Source organism: Actinia tenebrosa, unplaced genomic scaffold (genome assembly GCF_029948245.1).
Source record: "Actinia tenebrosa isolate PJP-AT-01 unplaced genomic scaffold, QUT_ActTen_1.0 PGA_scaffold0__85_contigs__length_37466705, whole genome shotgun sequence".
Classification (NCBI taxonomy): domain Eukaryota; kingdom Metazoa; phylum Cnidaria; class Anthozoa; order Actiniaria; family Actiniidae; genus Actinia; species Actinia tenebrosa.
Window position 1 is genome coordinate 12815953 of NW_028292569.1, and position 14657 is coordinate 12830609.

At 37.1% G+C, this 14657-nt stretch overlaps 2 protein-coding genes across 3 annotated transcripts in view; both read left to right on the forward strand.

Moving 5' to 3' along the window:
• The first annotated feature begins 1049 nt into the window (after positions 1-1049).
• LOC116286827 (vesicular glutamate transporter 1) lies at positions 1050-7933 on the forward strand. Its single transcript, XM_031693411.2, has 11 exons — positions 1050-1215; positions 2499-2764; positions 3003-3039; positions 3688-3887; positions 4010-4097; positions 5311-5397; positions 5468-5601; positions 5734-5886; positions 6249-6381; positions 6465-6703; positions 7313-7933. Exons 2-11 carry the CDS (start codon positions 2504-2506, stop codon positions 7499-7501), a joined length of 1521 nt encoding a protein of 506 aa, XP_031549271.1. The 5' UTR covers positions 1050-1215; positions 2499-2503; the 3' UTR covers positions 7502-7933.
• A 768-nt stretch (positions 7934-8701) lies between these two features.
• LOC116286804 (protein unc-80 homolog) overlaps positions 8702-14657 on the forward strand; it is a 32280-nt gene continuing 26324 nt past the window's right edge. For both annotated transcript variants that reach the window (XM_031693388.2, XM_031693389.2), the window contains exons 1-4: positions 8702-8969; positions 10892-10943; positions 11338-13756; positions 14126-14472. In XM_031693388.2, the coding sequence (XP_031549248.2) occupies positions 8854-8969; positions 10892-10943; positions 11338-13756; positions 14126-14472 (2934 nt within the window). In that variant the 5' untranslated portion in view covers positions 8702-8853. The remainder of the gene's footprint in view (positions 8970-10891; positions 10944-11337; positions 13757-14125; positions 14473-14657) is intronic.

The following is a 14657-nucleotide window of genomic DNA, read 5'->3' on the forward strand; positions in this document are numbered from 1 at the left end:
GGTTATATATATATCTAATGAGATGCAAGATATCAAATGAGATGCAGAATGTTAAAAAGTAGCTTACTTGGTATTATTTATCTTCTATTATATATCAGAGACATAAGTGTTGCACAAAGTCAAGTTAAAAAGTTTTTTCCACAAAATGTAGTGGCTAAGCAATCGTATTTAAGCATGTTTTACATTCTGCATCGCATTTGATATCTTGCATCTCATTAGGTATCTGTATAAATGTATACTACAACCCCCGGGGCTACAACCTTTTTGCAATAAAGTGTATATAATATATATATATATATATATATATATATATATATATATATATATATATAACAAAGTATGTAATGTGGTCTATACTGTTGAAACAGTGCTCGATGCGTAGGGATGCAGAGCAATAGATATATAGTAAAGATTGGATTAAAGACGAGACATGTTCACTGTAACTCCGAGTTTCGTGCTTACGCACTCATCAGACAGACTTTAATCAATAACGAGACTGATTAAAGTCTGTCTGATGAGTGCGTAAGCACGAAACTCGGAGTTACAGTGAACATGTCTCGTCTTTAATCCAATCTTTACTATATATATATATATATATATATATATAGTTATCCAAAAGGAACTGCAAACAAAAAAGAATAAACTACATGGAGTCCACACGGTTTAGTATTAGTTTAAAATAAGCACACAAAAAATTAAATCAAATATTATAATATATATTAGTAAAAGTAGCGGGGTATATGAACGACAATGAAGTGCAGTTGCGTGGGATTCCTGTGGTTTTTATTTTTTTGTCGTTAGAAGAGCTGAAGAGAGAATCATTCCGGATTTTACAAGTATTTCTATGCTTCGAACGGCTTGAAAAAAAGACAGAAATATTTCTTAATGCCTTAAAAATAAGAATTTAGATTTGTTTCCGCTGTGTTCTCCTACTGTACGACAGCTGTACTGAGATATATGTTATTTGAATTTTAAATGAATGGGTTAGCCAATCAGAATCTCTGGAGCCAAGAGAGCATGACACCCTCAAAATATGATTAACACATTGTTCTTTTTTCTGACGATATTTTTCGATCGTCCATGGTTCGTCTGTCATCGTTTTTTGACCCCAATTTCTTTAGAAAACAGAGTCGGGGTAGCAACTTTTACGATTTCATAATGTCCTAAAGGTTTATATTCGAAGCCGTGTAAGATAAACACGAAGTTGGATTCAAGGTAAGGTGGTCTCTGCTTGTCATTTCAATATGTTCGAAAATATTCCTTTTTTTCTAAGAGACTTCATGCTATTATTTATGATTACTCATTGTCGTTTGAATTTAAAGGGAATTTAAGTTGTTGAAGCCTTTCGTTCTCGTTATTTAACAACTTTAGGATGAATAGGTTTGTCGGTTGGACGCAAACTAATCGAAAAAGAATCGAAATAACTTGGCCATGGCATGCACTCTAATAATTTTTTGCTTACGGACGTTTACTTTACAAATCTAATTTTAATTATAGTTCTCGATCTCCTCCACTGCATATAAGGGGGAAATTAATTCCTTACCAAAAGATGAATAAGAGTAATTCGAATAATGAACCTGATTTTGATCATACGATTTTTTAATTTTGATTTTTTCTTAAATGAATTATTTTAAAATGCTGGGAAATACAGTCTTAGTTTTTATTTGCTTTTCCCAGCCACTACGTTTGTTTCGAGATATTTGGGAATTTCAAAGACATCGGATAGAAGACATCGCTACTTTTCTGTAATTTCTAGTCAAGTTCTCGATTCCCGGGTATCTAGTATTTCAATCGTAAACAGCTCCCGTGAGTTTGTTTATAGTCGAAATTTTTCTAAGTGCCACAACTGAGACGCCGCCCACATAGTATGCCGAGACACGCCAAATATGTATCTTTAAAATGTCTAGGGTTTCGAAGAAGCGCTTTCTAATCCTAAACAAAGCTAGAAAACTTTGAATTCATAAAAGTTTTTATTAGATGTGTTTTTCATGAAAATTAAAAAGCTACCGGGTATCTAGTATTTTGAAAATCGTTCCCGGGTCCCGGGTAAAATATGTTGTTAAGGGAGATGCCTTCGATTGAAGGATATGCAGTATAATAATTGTTAGAGTTAGGCCTAGGGCAAACGTCGAACACAGCCATTATAAGACATATAAAAGCCCGAGAAAACTGTGTGAAATTTAAATTTAATGAGATGAATTTCTAGGAATATAACAAGGGGATAAACAGACTCATGAAATTATTTTAAAAATTTTGACTGATAAGATATGTTTAGCTTTCAACATTAGTATCAATTAAATTTATTTATGAAGTACTATATAGTATTAAACCCCTTGCATGTGACGTCAAAGTAGTTCCATCTAGGTAACAAAACAAAAGAATTCCAATCTGCTGAGAATTGGAACCTATAGTTTTTCCCCCCAGATTGAGCTGCATTCGAAAGAGCTACAAGGGATCTATATTATCATCATCATTATTTTTATCATTATTTTTTATAGAGAACATGTCAGAGAAAGACAACATTGCTCTGAGAGCTCCTCACGATAAATACACAACATCACCTTACGACCACCAACTTTTCGGTGAAGGAGAAGATTCCAAGAAAAAGAGCTGTTACAATAATCCATGCGGGAAGAGATATCTCGTTGCCTTCCTTGCACTGCTTGGCTTTGCCAATGTCTATGCACTACGAGTCAACTTAAGTGTTGCTTTGGTTGCCATGGTAACGAATCATACAATATTCAGACATGGTCACTGGATAGAGGTTTGTCGAATATCTATATTTTTTGTTGAGAGCAGAAAAAATTTAAACTTCATTTGCTTAATAGTACTGAATATTTGTCAGCACCTTTTGCTAGTTTTTTCAACATTTTCCCCCATGCCCAAAATATCTCACTACCCACTCCCCCCTATTAAGAAAATGTGGGATATTTAAAGTGATCCTAACATTTAGTATCCTAAAGTGTAGGTGTTAATGAATTTTTCATCTTTTTTTTTTCCAGATTGAGCCTGAATTTTCATGGAGCCCTCAACTTCAAGGCAAGCAAGCAATAAGATGTTTTTGGTTTTGTATTTCAATAACTATCACTATAACCATATTTCATATTGAAAATTACAAATTGTCAAAATATTTTTTCAGCTTAAAAATGCAAAAACTTTGTTTCTATCTTCAGCAACTTCTTTATATAAAAAATACAGAATCCTGAAGTTTTTTTTGTGTCTAGCTATATAATGGGAAGGGAAAGACGTGATGTAATAATGGGGCAAAAGTAAAGCTGCAATAGGAGATCTCCATATATGAAATAGAGGAATATATTACATGGGCGCACGGAGATATGTCGTATCTCCAAGCACCCATGTAATATTCTGTTTATTATATAATTATCCATAAAATCAACTTAATAAGTTTTTTATTATTATAAAAAGTTTTTATTTATATATAAATTATTTATAAACCAATAGCTTAAATACACATGATAACGATATTTTCACATGTGAAAATAACATGTTATTTTCACATGTGAAAATATCAGTTTTTCGAAAAGGAGAAATATAGGTATTTTATGGATAATTATATGATAAAGGCAGTATCTTAGCACTGCAAGTTCTGCAGGATTTAATCTTTCCACATAAAGATGTCTAATCATTATCCAATAAGCTTACACTTTTTTTTCCCCTCAACACCAGGAATCATCTTAAGTGCTTTCTTTTATGGATACATCATCACACAACTTCCAGGAGGTGTCTTGGCCATCAAATTTGGGGGAAGGAATCTCTTTGGTTTTGGGGTGTTTTGCACCTCTGTCTTAACTATACTGATTCCCCTTGCTGCAAGGTGGAATGTTGGTATATTGATTGCACTGCGAATCTTGATTGGGATTTGTGAGGTTAGTAAAACCATAGTTTGAATATTTTGAATTGGAAGGGAAAAGGTGGTGGGTTAGTGTTTTTGAACTTAGAAAAATCTTATTATATATATCAGTTTTTGAAAATATTTTTTCCACTTTAGGGTGTGGTTTATCCAGCCAACCATGCTGTCTGGAGTAAGTGGGCTCCTCCTCTGGAACGAAGCAAGCTAACAACTATCTCAGCATCTGGTGAGCTATGAAATATTGAATGATGAGGATGATGATGATGGTTATAATTATGATGATGGTAATGACATAATGATGATGATGGTGATGATAAATGAACTTGGTGGTAGTGGGTATGATTAGGATGGTGGTGATGATGATATCGATAGTGATAGTGATAAGTGATAATGATGATGATGATGACATTGATGATCAATACTACTGGTGGTGATTGTGATGATGATCAAGAGCACCAGGCCAACCAAATTTCATGATAGTAGCTTTAATGAAGAAACAAACATTTTGGCTAATATTTACATGCTGATTGTATACAAGTTATTTTCTGTTGCATTAAAGAAAGTGCAAATATTGGTTTGAAAAGGCAATAATTGTTTTATTTATTTTGTTCCTTCTATTAATGAGTGAATTATATTACTGCTCAGTATGATTTGCACCCTGATATTGTATATTTATGTAGGTTTTTCTTGGCCATGCTGTACAGGTGCTGTTTGCAAACATGTGCAATTAGTCTTCTCCATTAATATTTGTTTTGGTGCTGCTTACAAACATGGTCGACCATGGTAAACCATGGTATTGATATTGCTTTCAAATATGGTTGACTATGGTATTACCATGGTATTGATTTTGCATGCTTTTAAACATTGTTGACCATGGTCAAACCATGGTTGTTGTTTTACATAGCAATAACTGACCATGGTTGACCATGGTTAAACTTGTGCAATTTAATGTTTATGGTTGACCATGGTCAAACCATGGTCAACCATGTTTGCTTGACCATGTTCTAAGTAATGTTTAATAAACGAGCAGGAGTGTTTTATCGGGTATAAAACACGAGGCGCAGCCGAGTGGTTTTAGACCCGATAAACCACGATCTGCGAGATTATTGAACGGCTTAGAAAACTTATGATGTTTGTTCTCATTGTGTACCGATTTTTTTTACGAAATGAACCAAGTTTGATAGAGAAAATCCAAGTTAAAGTTTATGCAAATGAAGACGAATCTTTATCAGATATAAAATCACCTTCATGGTCATGATTTCTATTGTGTTTTCTTCATGAATTATTAATGAGTTTTCTAACATGTTTTAATCATGTTTGACCAGGTCTGACCATGGTCCTGACGCAGGGGTGATGATGACTATAATAACAACCAGTAAAACACAGTAAAATAGGGCTCATTTTATTTGCTTGCTGACACCATTCCTCACTGTTTTCAGGGTCATATTTTGGCACCTTGATTGCCATGGCTCTGTCTGGGGTTCTAGCACAAGTCTCTGGTTGGCCAGCTATTTTCTATGTGTTCGGTAAGTGATGCCATTCCATTAATGACCCAAATAGCATTTCTTTTTTTTTCAATTTTGTTTTTTCCCTCAGGATCTTTTGGTATTGTTTGGACTTTTATTTGGTTTTTGATCGTGAGGAACTCACCTTCTGAAGATCATAGAATTTCCCAAAGGGAGCTTGAGTTCATCCAAAGAAGTTTGAAAGAAAATGGGGCATCTACTAAGGTAAGCCATTGGCTCAAAATAACTATTTGTTAATAAAGTGAAAGTGTCAAAATCCTATCATTTATATTCCTTCCCTCCTTTAGGGGAGTCAGGAAAAGTGTTGATGAAAAACGTATTATTTCATTTCTTAAGCCTGTTACCTCAATACCTTGGAAATCCATCTTCACATCACTGCCGGTTTGGGCAATAGTCGTAGCTCATTTCAGTGAAAATTGGGGATTTTACACATTGCTGACAGAATTGCCAACATATTTGAAAAACAGACTTGATTTTGATCTTGGGAAGGTAAGAACAATATCAAGAATGGTTCCACTAGCAACATCATCTTCTCTCGTTTTTTCGTTCCTCTAATTTTCCTAATTTTGTCTTTTTCTCGTTTTTCTCTTATTCTTCCCATTTTCTTGTTTTTGACTTCCCTGTTTTCTTCCCTGACTTTCTTTCACTTCGATCCCTCTTTTCCCTTTATTTCTATAAGCCTTCATCTTTTTCCTTTCTTAATTCCTTCGTCTTTTCCTCCTTCAATTCATTACTTTTCAGTCCTCGTCCCCTTCTTTTCTATATTTCCTTTCATGTCTTATTCCTCTTCTTTCCCCATCCAATTATTCTTAGTTTGTCATATATATAACATTCTCTGTCCTTGTGCTTAGGCTGGTTTCCTTGCAGCTCTGCCATACCTTGTCATGACAATCGTCGTACAGGGAGGTGGACAGATCGCCGATTGTCTTCGTATTAAAGAAGTCCTCTCCACGACTGCAGTGAGAAAGCTCTTCAACTCCATTGGTATGTTTGAGAGCACTTTAGCTTTGTCAAGATCATTTCTAATATATCTAATATTTATACTCGTGTTTGATAATATCTTTCAGGATTCTTGGCCCAAGCCGTTTGTCTTGTCATCGCTGGTTACACTACTGACTGGATGGTAGTTGTTGTATGTCTTACATTGTCAGTGGGCCTTGGTGGGTTGGCGTTTAGTGGGTACTTTGTCAATCATCTTGACATTGCTCCTCAATATGCCAGTGTATTGATGGGGATTAGTAACACGGTTGCTACTTTACCTGGAATATTAAGTCCTCTACTTACCGGCGCTATCGTACAACACCAAGTAAGTAAATGGAAATGGCTTTTTTTTGTTTTATGTTTTTCGCTTCGTTTTTTGTTTCTTTGTTTCTTTTCTCCTTCTCCTTCTCCTTCTCCTTCTCCTTCTCCTTCTCCTTCTCCTTCTCCTTCTCCTTCTCCTTCTCCTTCTCCTTCTCCTTCTCCTTCTCCTTCTCCTTCTCCTTCTCCTTCTCCTTCTCCTTCTCCTTCTCCTTCTCCTTCTCCTTCTCCTTCTCCTTCTCCTTCTCCTTCTCCTTCTCCTTCTTCTTCTTCTTCTTCTTCTTCTTCTTCTTCTTCTTCTTCTTCTTCTTCTTCTTCTTCTCTTCTTCTCCTTTTTGCGTGGAAGGCTTTCTTCAGGCTTTCTTCGCGTCATAAAACTCCGTCAAAGCGATGTTTTACAATGTATATCTTCGTTTAACAAAAGTATCATTCATAACCTTCGGCAAGAAAACTTATCTATGCCTTAAAATTTCTGGCCCTTGCTCCGGCGGCCATTATGGAATGAGAATTTGGCGATTTAAACTTTTTCAGTGAAGGGAGAAAAACCGGAGAAACCAGAAAACGCACACACACACACACCTTATCTATCTGAACGTCTATCTATTTTCTTTTCCAGACTGCTGGTGAGTGGCGTATAGTGTTTTATCTCGGTGGAGCCATTTACGCCGCGGGCTGTATCTTCTATGTTATCTTCGCTTCTGGTCATGTCCAGTTCTGGGCAACTGGGAATGGATATGAAGAAGTCTTGGTGAATAGTGATGATGCTGAAGAAAAAGAAGAAGAAGAAGAAGAAATCAATAGATAATGATAAAGAGATATATAATTATAAGATATAAAACCGCCAAAGGTAATGGCCTCTTTTTATACGTTAAAGCAGCTTCAAAACATGCGGGGAAGCGGGGTAAAGTTGACTTAGTGACAAGGGCAGCTTGTAGAAAAAGCGCGGGAAATATTAGGAATGAAGTCTGCTTCATATTCTTTTGTTTAATTCCAAAAAAAGTCAGAATTATATGCGTATAAGCAGAGGCCATTTTGTGGACGGATATGAACAAAAACAATCTATAACCATGAATTAATTTAATTTCTAACATTCGAACTTTATATTTGTAAAGTATTTACATTCATCATGTATTCTATGATATACGTCATGAGAATAGCAGAAATGTTCTATATTTAGTTTTATTTAAATGTGAAAATGATAACTTAAAATGATAACTTAAAATGGAAAATAAAAGAAAGGGAAATAAATATTTTGAAACTGTCTTTTAAATATTATGGTTTTAACCTTCGTTTTGTCTTTTGTTGGGAATGAAGAAATAACCGAAAATTTAGAGGGATGGTTGATTTATTGTAACCGCTGAATGAATGAGTGAAGAACGAACAGAAGAAAAAACTGAACGAATCAATATTGAATATATGTCATATCATAAAGCTGAAAAAAAGAATCGCTACCGAACAGACTATTTTAAGCATTTAGCCCAGGGCCCTTGGTGAGATTTTTAATACGATTAATCAAAACAGTCTCATTTTAGAATCGGTTGACGCACATTGAAATTTATGCCAGAGATAAAGTTAAAATCTAAGTAATTTCGATTCACGGATATTGTCCTAGAATTAATATGTTCGACTCTAAATCGGCAACTGAGTAAACGGCCCAAGTTATCGTTGATACTGAGTTACTCATAGAAAGGGGGAATAAAAGCGAGAGAAAGTACGATAATCAAGTGTCGCATTAAAAGTTCGTAAAAAAATATCAACGCAAAGTAATAAAAAAACTATTTCAGTAAAATTTTCAATTCAATTCAATTTATTCATTTTTTTATTTATTTTACCATTTATTGTACTCGATATCAACGTCTCATATATCATTTGGCGTCATTACAGGGTTATAGATGAATATTTACGTAAAAAATTCTCTGGATTTTTGTCAGTCTTTACGTCACGCTTACGGCAATCAAGGTCCATCTTGCCCCACAGGCCTTCGCGCTCTGTCATAAACATGGCTTCTCTCTGAGAGCAGCTGACGGTAAATGTTGTGTATTGAATAAGCACAAATTTCTTTGGGTTGCAAAGATTTTTGTACCTCTTTGGCTATCAGAACTAAGCTTTGAAGTAAGCTTTCATGGTCTAATGGAGGATTATATTTAACAAAGAACCATGTCGGCCGCCATCGACCACAAAATGGCCAACAAGTCGTTCGCCGTTCGCGAATTTAATGTCGAACGGAGATCAATCCCTTTGGCCATACAGACGTATTTTTGGCAACAGACAAGGTAATTTGCTAAAATCCTAAATTATCTACAGAAAAATTGATATTCTTTCGTGTGTCGTCGGTGTGTTTGTGTTTTATTTTTGTTGTCCTTGATGAATGAAGTGGCTTCTTGCTTATTTTCTAACATAGTACTAGAAAACCCCTATTGTCTCAATAGAATCATTCATATTATACTCAAATCTGTCTCCTGGTTTTGGCTTCATTACAATGCCTACACATGATAAAATGTCATTTTCGTGGTATTTATTCCGCTCTCTTTAGATATTTAAAGTGATTTAGTCGCATTTTATGTTAGGGCCGCTGTATTAAAATCATAAATCATTATAGTAACCTCAGCTCATAAAATATTACAGTACACCAAACGACCACAAAACCATTTCAATCGATTTAAAACTATTTTCTTTAAAAAATTTTCGCTGATGGCATTTGACAGAAAATTCCTTGCTGTTAAGAAAAGGTCTTGAATTATTTTGACCCAATTCAAAAACAAAACAGCATTTTAAAGCATATTTTTTTGAGGTCATTTGTTTTAAAACCCGTAACGACAATACATGCATATTATTGTGGAAAGCGTATGTTTTTAGCTTTCAAGATTGCTATACGAATTTCAATTTCAAAATATTGACATTACACGCATAAAATTTAAACATTTCTTTGTGCATACGATTAAAATTCTTTAGCTATCGGTCTCCTGAATTTTCTATTTTCTTTTTCTTTTATTATGCTAATACATTTACTTAGCAAGTGACTTTCAAAAATCAATTTACATTTTGCGGACAGAAGGGCTTGTTCAGATCTATCTCTCTGAGTATGCTTTTAAGAATATCTATTTTGGTTCTCTTATCGTGTTGTAAGACATTAGATTTAAGTATTTAATTGGTTTGAACTTGTGTTCCCTTTATGTGCCTTTATCAACAGAAACTGGGCTATTTTGGATCTTTAAACATTACAACTACACTCTGTATTTTTTCAAAAATGATGAATATTGATATGAATTTGGGTATAAAGGAAGGCATTTTCTTGTTCATTTGTATCCTTAAATCAAAATTCCTTTCTTCCAGTCTGCTAAGTATAAGGCAGTTAATCGAAATGCTAAACAACGAATAGAAAAGATTGGCCTGATGGAGAATAACTATCTTGGTAGAATGCTTTTCTTATGGCTACCAATTTTATCATACTGTTCACTACTCATGCATGTGTCCCTAGGATGGTGAAAACTGGTCTAGGCATCAAAGTGTTGGGGAGAGAGCATGTTATGACACCAAGCGCAGCAGGAATCAAACCTGGCTCTTATTGATGAGATCCATGAGATCCATTTCCTCCATCTGAAATTCACAACTTGGTTTACTTGTTGGAATTTACCCTGAAATGGCCTTGCTGTCGGTAATTCATTAGAACAGCTTCTCATTCGTTGATAGTTTATGGCTCTTGTGCCACTATTTCATGCTCATGACGTTGCTTGTTGGAATTGTACCCCCTAACAGGGCCTTGCTGTCAGTAATTCATTGGAACAGTCTTTCATTTATTGCTAGTTTGTGGCTCTTGTGTTCCCATTTCAAGACCATGTTGCTTGTTGGAATTTACCCATAACAGGGCCTCATTGATGAAAGGCAGCACATTAGCACAGCATGCAACTTGTGCTCCCCAATTCTATTGGTGACAGTCTTATCAATGGAGAAAAACAAATCCTGACAGGTTTTTTCATGTTATTTTGGCCATGTTGCTGGTATTTAACCAAAACCTTTTTATTAGTCTCTTTTGTTTATACCACCAACATGGTGGCCATGTCTTTGTTGCTCTCTTGGAAATGCTTGCAAATCATCAGAAATGCTTGCAAACAAGCATGTTGCAAAGTTTTCTGACCATCTTTAGTTTTGTTTCTAAGCAGTTTAACATATAATCTATTTTTCCTTTGCCTTTCAGTCCGCTTCTCAAAACCAAGCTGGAAAAGAAAGAATATGAAACTGCTTCTGAGGTTGGTACTTACTTGGTTCCCCCAGGGAAGGGGGGAGGGGAGTGAGTGAAGAATGTAATTATGAATGGTACGGGCTGCATGTTCTACAACGGCAGGGTGGCAGGCTGGATAAAAATGTAAGGGAAATGGTAAAATTTTTACACAGTGATAAACGGGATATCAAAATATATTTTTTATTTGAAAAGAAGGAGGATGATCAATTTTTCTCTAATATTCCATATACATGGAGATTAATCTTAACCTCTTCCTTCTATAAATTTTTATAAATAAATTTATTATAAATTTTTTCTATTATTTTATTTATTTATTTATTTGATTTATCTTAATCTTAGAAAATGCTGTACAATTATCTCTGATTATTGTTTGTAAGCATCTTCTATTTTCATTCATTCAGTCATTAAAGAATGTCATCTGTGAGAATAACCTCCAAGGGCTCCCAAGTGCTTTCAAGAGCGTCCCAAGGTGGTTCTTTGTTCACTCTTCACTCGCATACATCATCCAGTGCTGTAGTGCTCTACTCAGCAACCGACACCAGCTTGGATACTTTGACCGCCTCACTAACCCTGAACGAGATCTGATCTATACACTACACTGGATCCTATTTGAAGCCCCAGGGATTTGTGGCATCGAAGACCCAGAAAACCTTCTTCATCCAATCTCAACGATAGAGTTATTTGTCCATCTTCTCATCCCACACGTTAATAAAATCAAAGAAAAAGATTTGACAAACAGGTTAGAGAGTGGTCTTGCGCTATGGAAGCCGCTACAAGCACACCAAATTCCGGAACTACCAGCTTTCTGCCATCCGGTCTTGTACAAGGATCCTAATTCTGAGGATTTTGTGGGCCAACTCGTTGGCATGGATCCCGACGCCTCTGCGCGCAACAGCCAAACCTCCGAATCTAAAAAAATTGTTAACGAAGCTTTGCCATTCAGCAGCGCTACTTTTTTTGACGTTGCTGTTTTGAGATGTTTGCTGTCGAGTGGTTGGTGCGAGGAAGGGGTTTATTGGTCATTGATTTACATTACAGACTACCTTAGAAGAGAGTATGACTTACCAGGAGCAAAGGAAAAGCAAAAGTTTGCTTCCGCAAGTGGTACATCATGGGGAAGAGCCGGAGGAGGGGAAGACACTGAGAGTGTTGATAGTTATGGCGGATGTGTGCTCAATAACCCCATTCCTCTTGCAAAACCAGCAGAAACGCCGCCCAAACATGACGTCCAGATCCACATCAGTAATGAAGATGACACTGAAAAGCCTTCAAGTGCAGTGACCGCTGATACGAGCAAGGAACAAATGTCTCCCGAGCAGGCAGAGCCCACAGATACAAGAACAGAAGATATTCAGTTCACATTAGAAGATGACGACAATGATACAGGAAAACTAATTGTCTCCGAAGATGAGACCAGACACAGCATTACAAAGTTGAGAATTCGAGTTGATTCCCCAGTATCAGGTCGCCGTGGCCCTGTCTACTCTGCCAAACCAGTCGAGATGTCCCCAGAAAATGCCGCTATAAATGATCTCAACTCTAGCCAAACATTTTACAGTATCTCTATTACTCCCAGTACTCCCACATTGGAAATCGTAGATGAAGTAAACACAGGCTCGACTAACAAGGGGTTTGACTTCAACGTTTCTAAGACAAATGGACTTGACAACGGTGATGTCGAGGAAGATGAAACGATTGTTACAGACGGTATGAAGCATTCCCAGAGCGCTGTAAAAGATAAACAAAATGTTCCAAGTGGTAAAGTTGGCCAGAAGACTAATGAAGAAAAAGTTAAAAGCGAAAAGGCTGGTGCCTCTGAGGATAAAAGTGGCGGTGAAGAAGCAGGAATCAGCAATGGCGCGAAGGCACTAGATATCGACAAGACACTCATGAATCATTTTACGATGCTCAACAACATGGGTTCTAGTAGTGAGCTTAGTCTAGAGTCTGTATCATCTCTTGGTGAGGGAACACTTACTACTGTTACGCCGAGTAGTGGAAGCAACGAAGGGAAGATTGCCGATTCATTCAGCAGCATCACCAGCCAGTTAGAGTGCGAAGAAGCATTATTGAGAGGAAGCGAGAAGGAAACTGACAAGAAAGCTCTCCAATCAATGTCAAGTACATCGGAAAGCAAAACCGTCGAAGCACAATCAAGTCTGAACAGTGACGAGCTTCCAAGCAACCCAAAACATGAAGCGAACACAAGCGAAAAGCAACAAGTAGTCGAGCCCAAACCGAAGGGAAGCGAGTCGAAGTTTGAAACAACCAGCTCGGTTTTTTCAGCCAGTGATATAGAAAAGCAAAGTCTTATACGAGACAGCAGCACCGAGACTCAAGATACTGCCGAAGTAGTTAGCCTACAACCAAGTATTGGGACACTTAATGCTCGTCGTAGTATTGGTCGTGGAATAAGAGACTCCATGTTTCGTATCGAACACTATCTAGTCTTCCCGGGGGTGGGGGATTACGTCACTTCTGATGGTCGTCTGAGTATTATGGTCTTACTACAGGCTGTCAATGGCGTTCTGAAGGAGAACTTGAGTGGACGTGTTTGCCAGATCGGGTTGAAAGTCCTGGAACTGTTATTGATGATTCATGATAAAGAAAAAGAGAGAAAAAGGACCAGTGCGGTGTCTAGCACGTGTGCTCTAGATGACAGGACGGTGACTGAGTGCATGGCAATAGGTACTAGGATGTATCAAACAGAGACGATCCTTTCTCGTCTCAGACCCAACTTTTATGGCCGTCCTCCTACAATATATACACTATCATTGGGCTGTGGTATCAGACTGATACGTGCTTTGGGCTGTCCACTGGGTAAGGAATTATTCTTTACTAATATGTTATTCTCTTTGTCCCTATATGCCTTCCTCCCTCTTTTTTCTCCCTACAATCCTCCACCCCTCTCCTTCCCCCCTCTCCCTTCTCTCCCCTCACGCTCTTCTTCCCTTTCTCCTTCCCTCTTCTTCTTCCCACATTTCTCCCAATTTCTTTTCCCATTTCTCTCCCTTCTTCCTTCTCTCCCTTCACTCCCTTCACTCCCTTTTCTACACTTTCCCACTTTCTTATTTCCTACTTTCGTTTCTCTTTTCTCTCTGTACTACCATCGCATTCTCTGTCCTTCCCTCGCATTTGCGCGCTGTCTTTAAATATTCCTATTCCTTTGTTTATTTTGGATGTCATCAGGTTGTGGTGAAGGTTGCCATGCGTATAGAGGTGATATCCTGCGAGAGCAGTCCAACGCTTACCTCGCCAATATACAGAAGCAGGACGACAAGGCGTTTAAAGGCTGGCTCTCGAACTATGCAAAAATTGAACCAGTCGAAGATGTTGTTGATTTCCTACACGCTTTAGTTGGGTTTTGCGATGAGTGCAATCCGTTTGCTACCGAAGAAGAAGAATCAGGAGGCAAGAAGAACAAAGGCAAGCTGTTCGGTATTAAGGAAGGGGTAGAGGGAGTTATTCTGGATGCTCTGCTCAAACCACTTGTTAGCCGTGTGGCAGAGATGAAGTTGACTGAGCTGGATGCCCTGGTAAGAAGAAACATCGTGAATACCAAATATAACTGTTATAGAACATGACGGGATAAGAAAACTTGTAAAAAGATTATGAAGATGATGACAATGATGATGATGATGACGATGATGATGATGACGATGAAAATGATGATGATGATGACGATGAAAATGATGATGACGATGATGACGGTGATGATGAT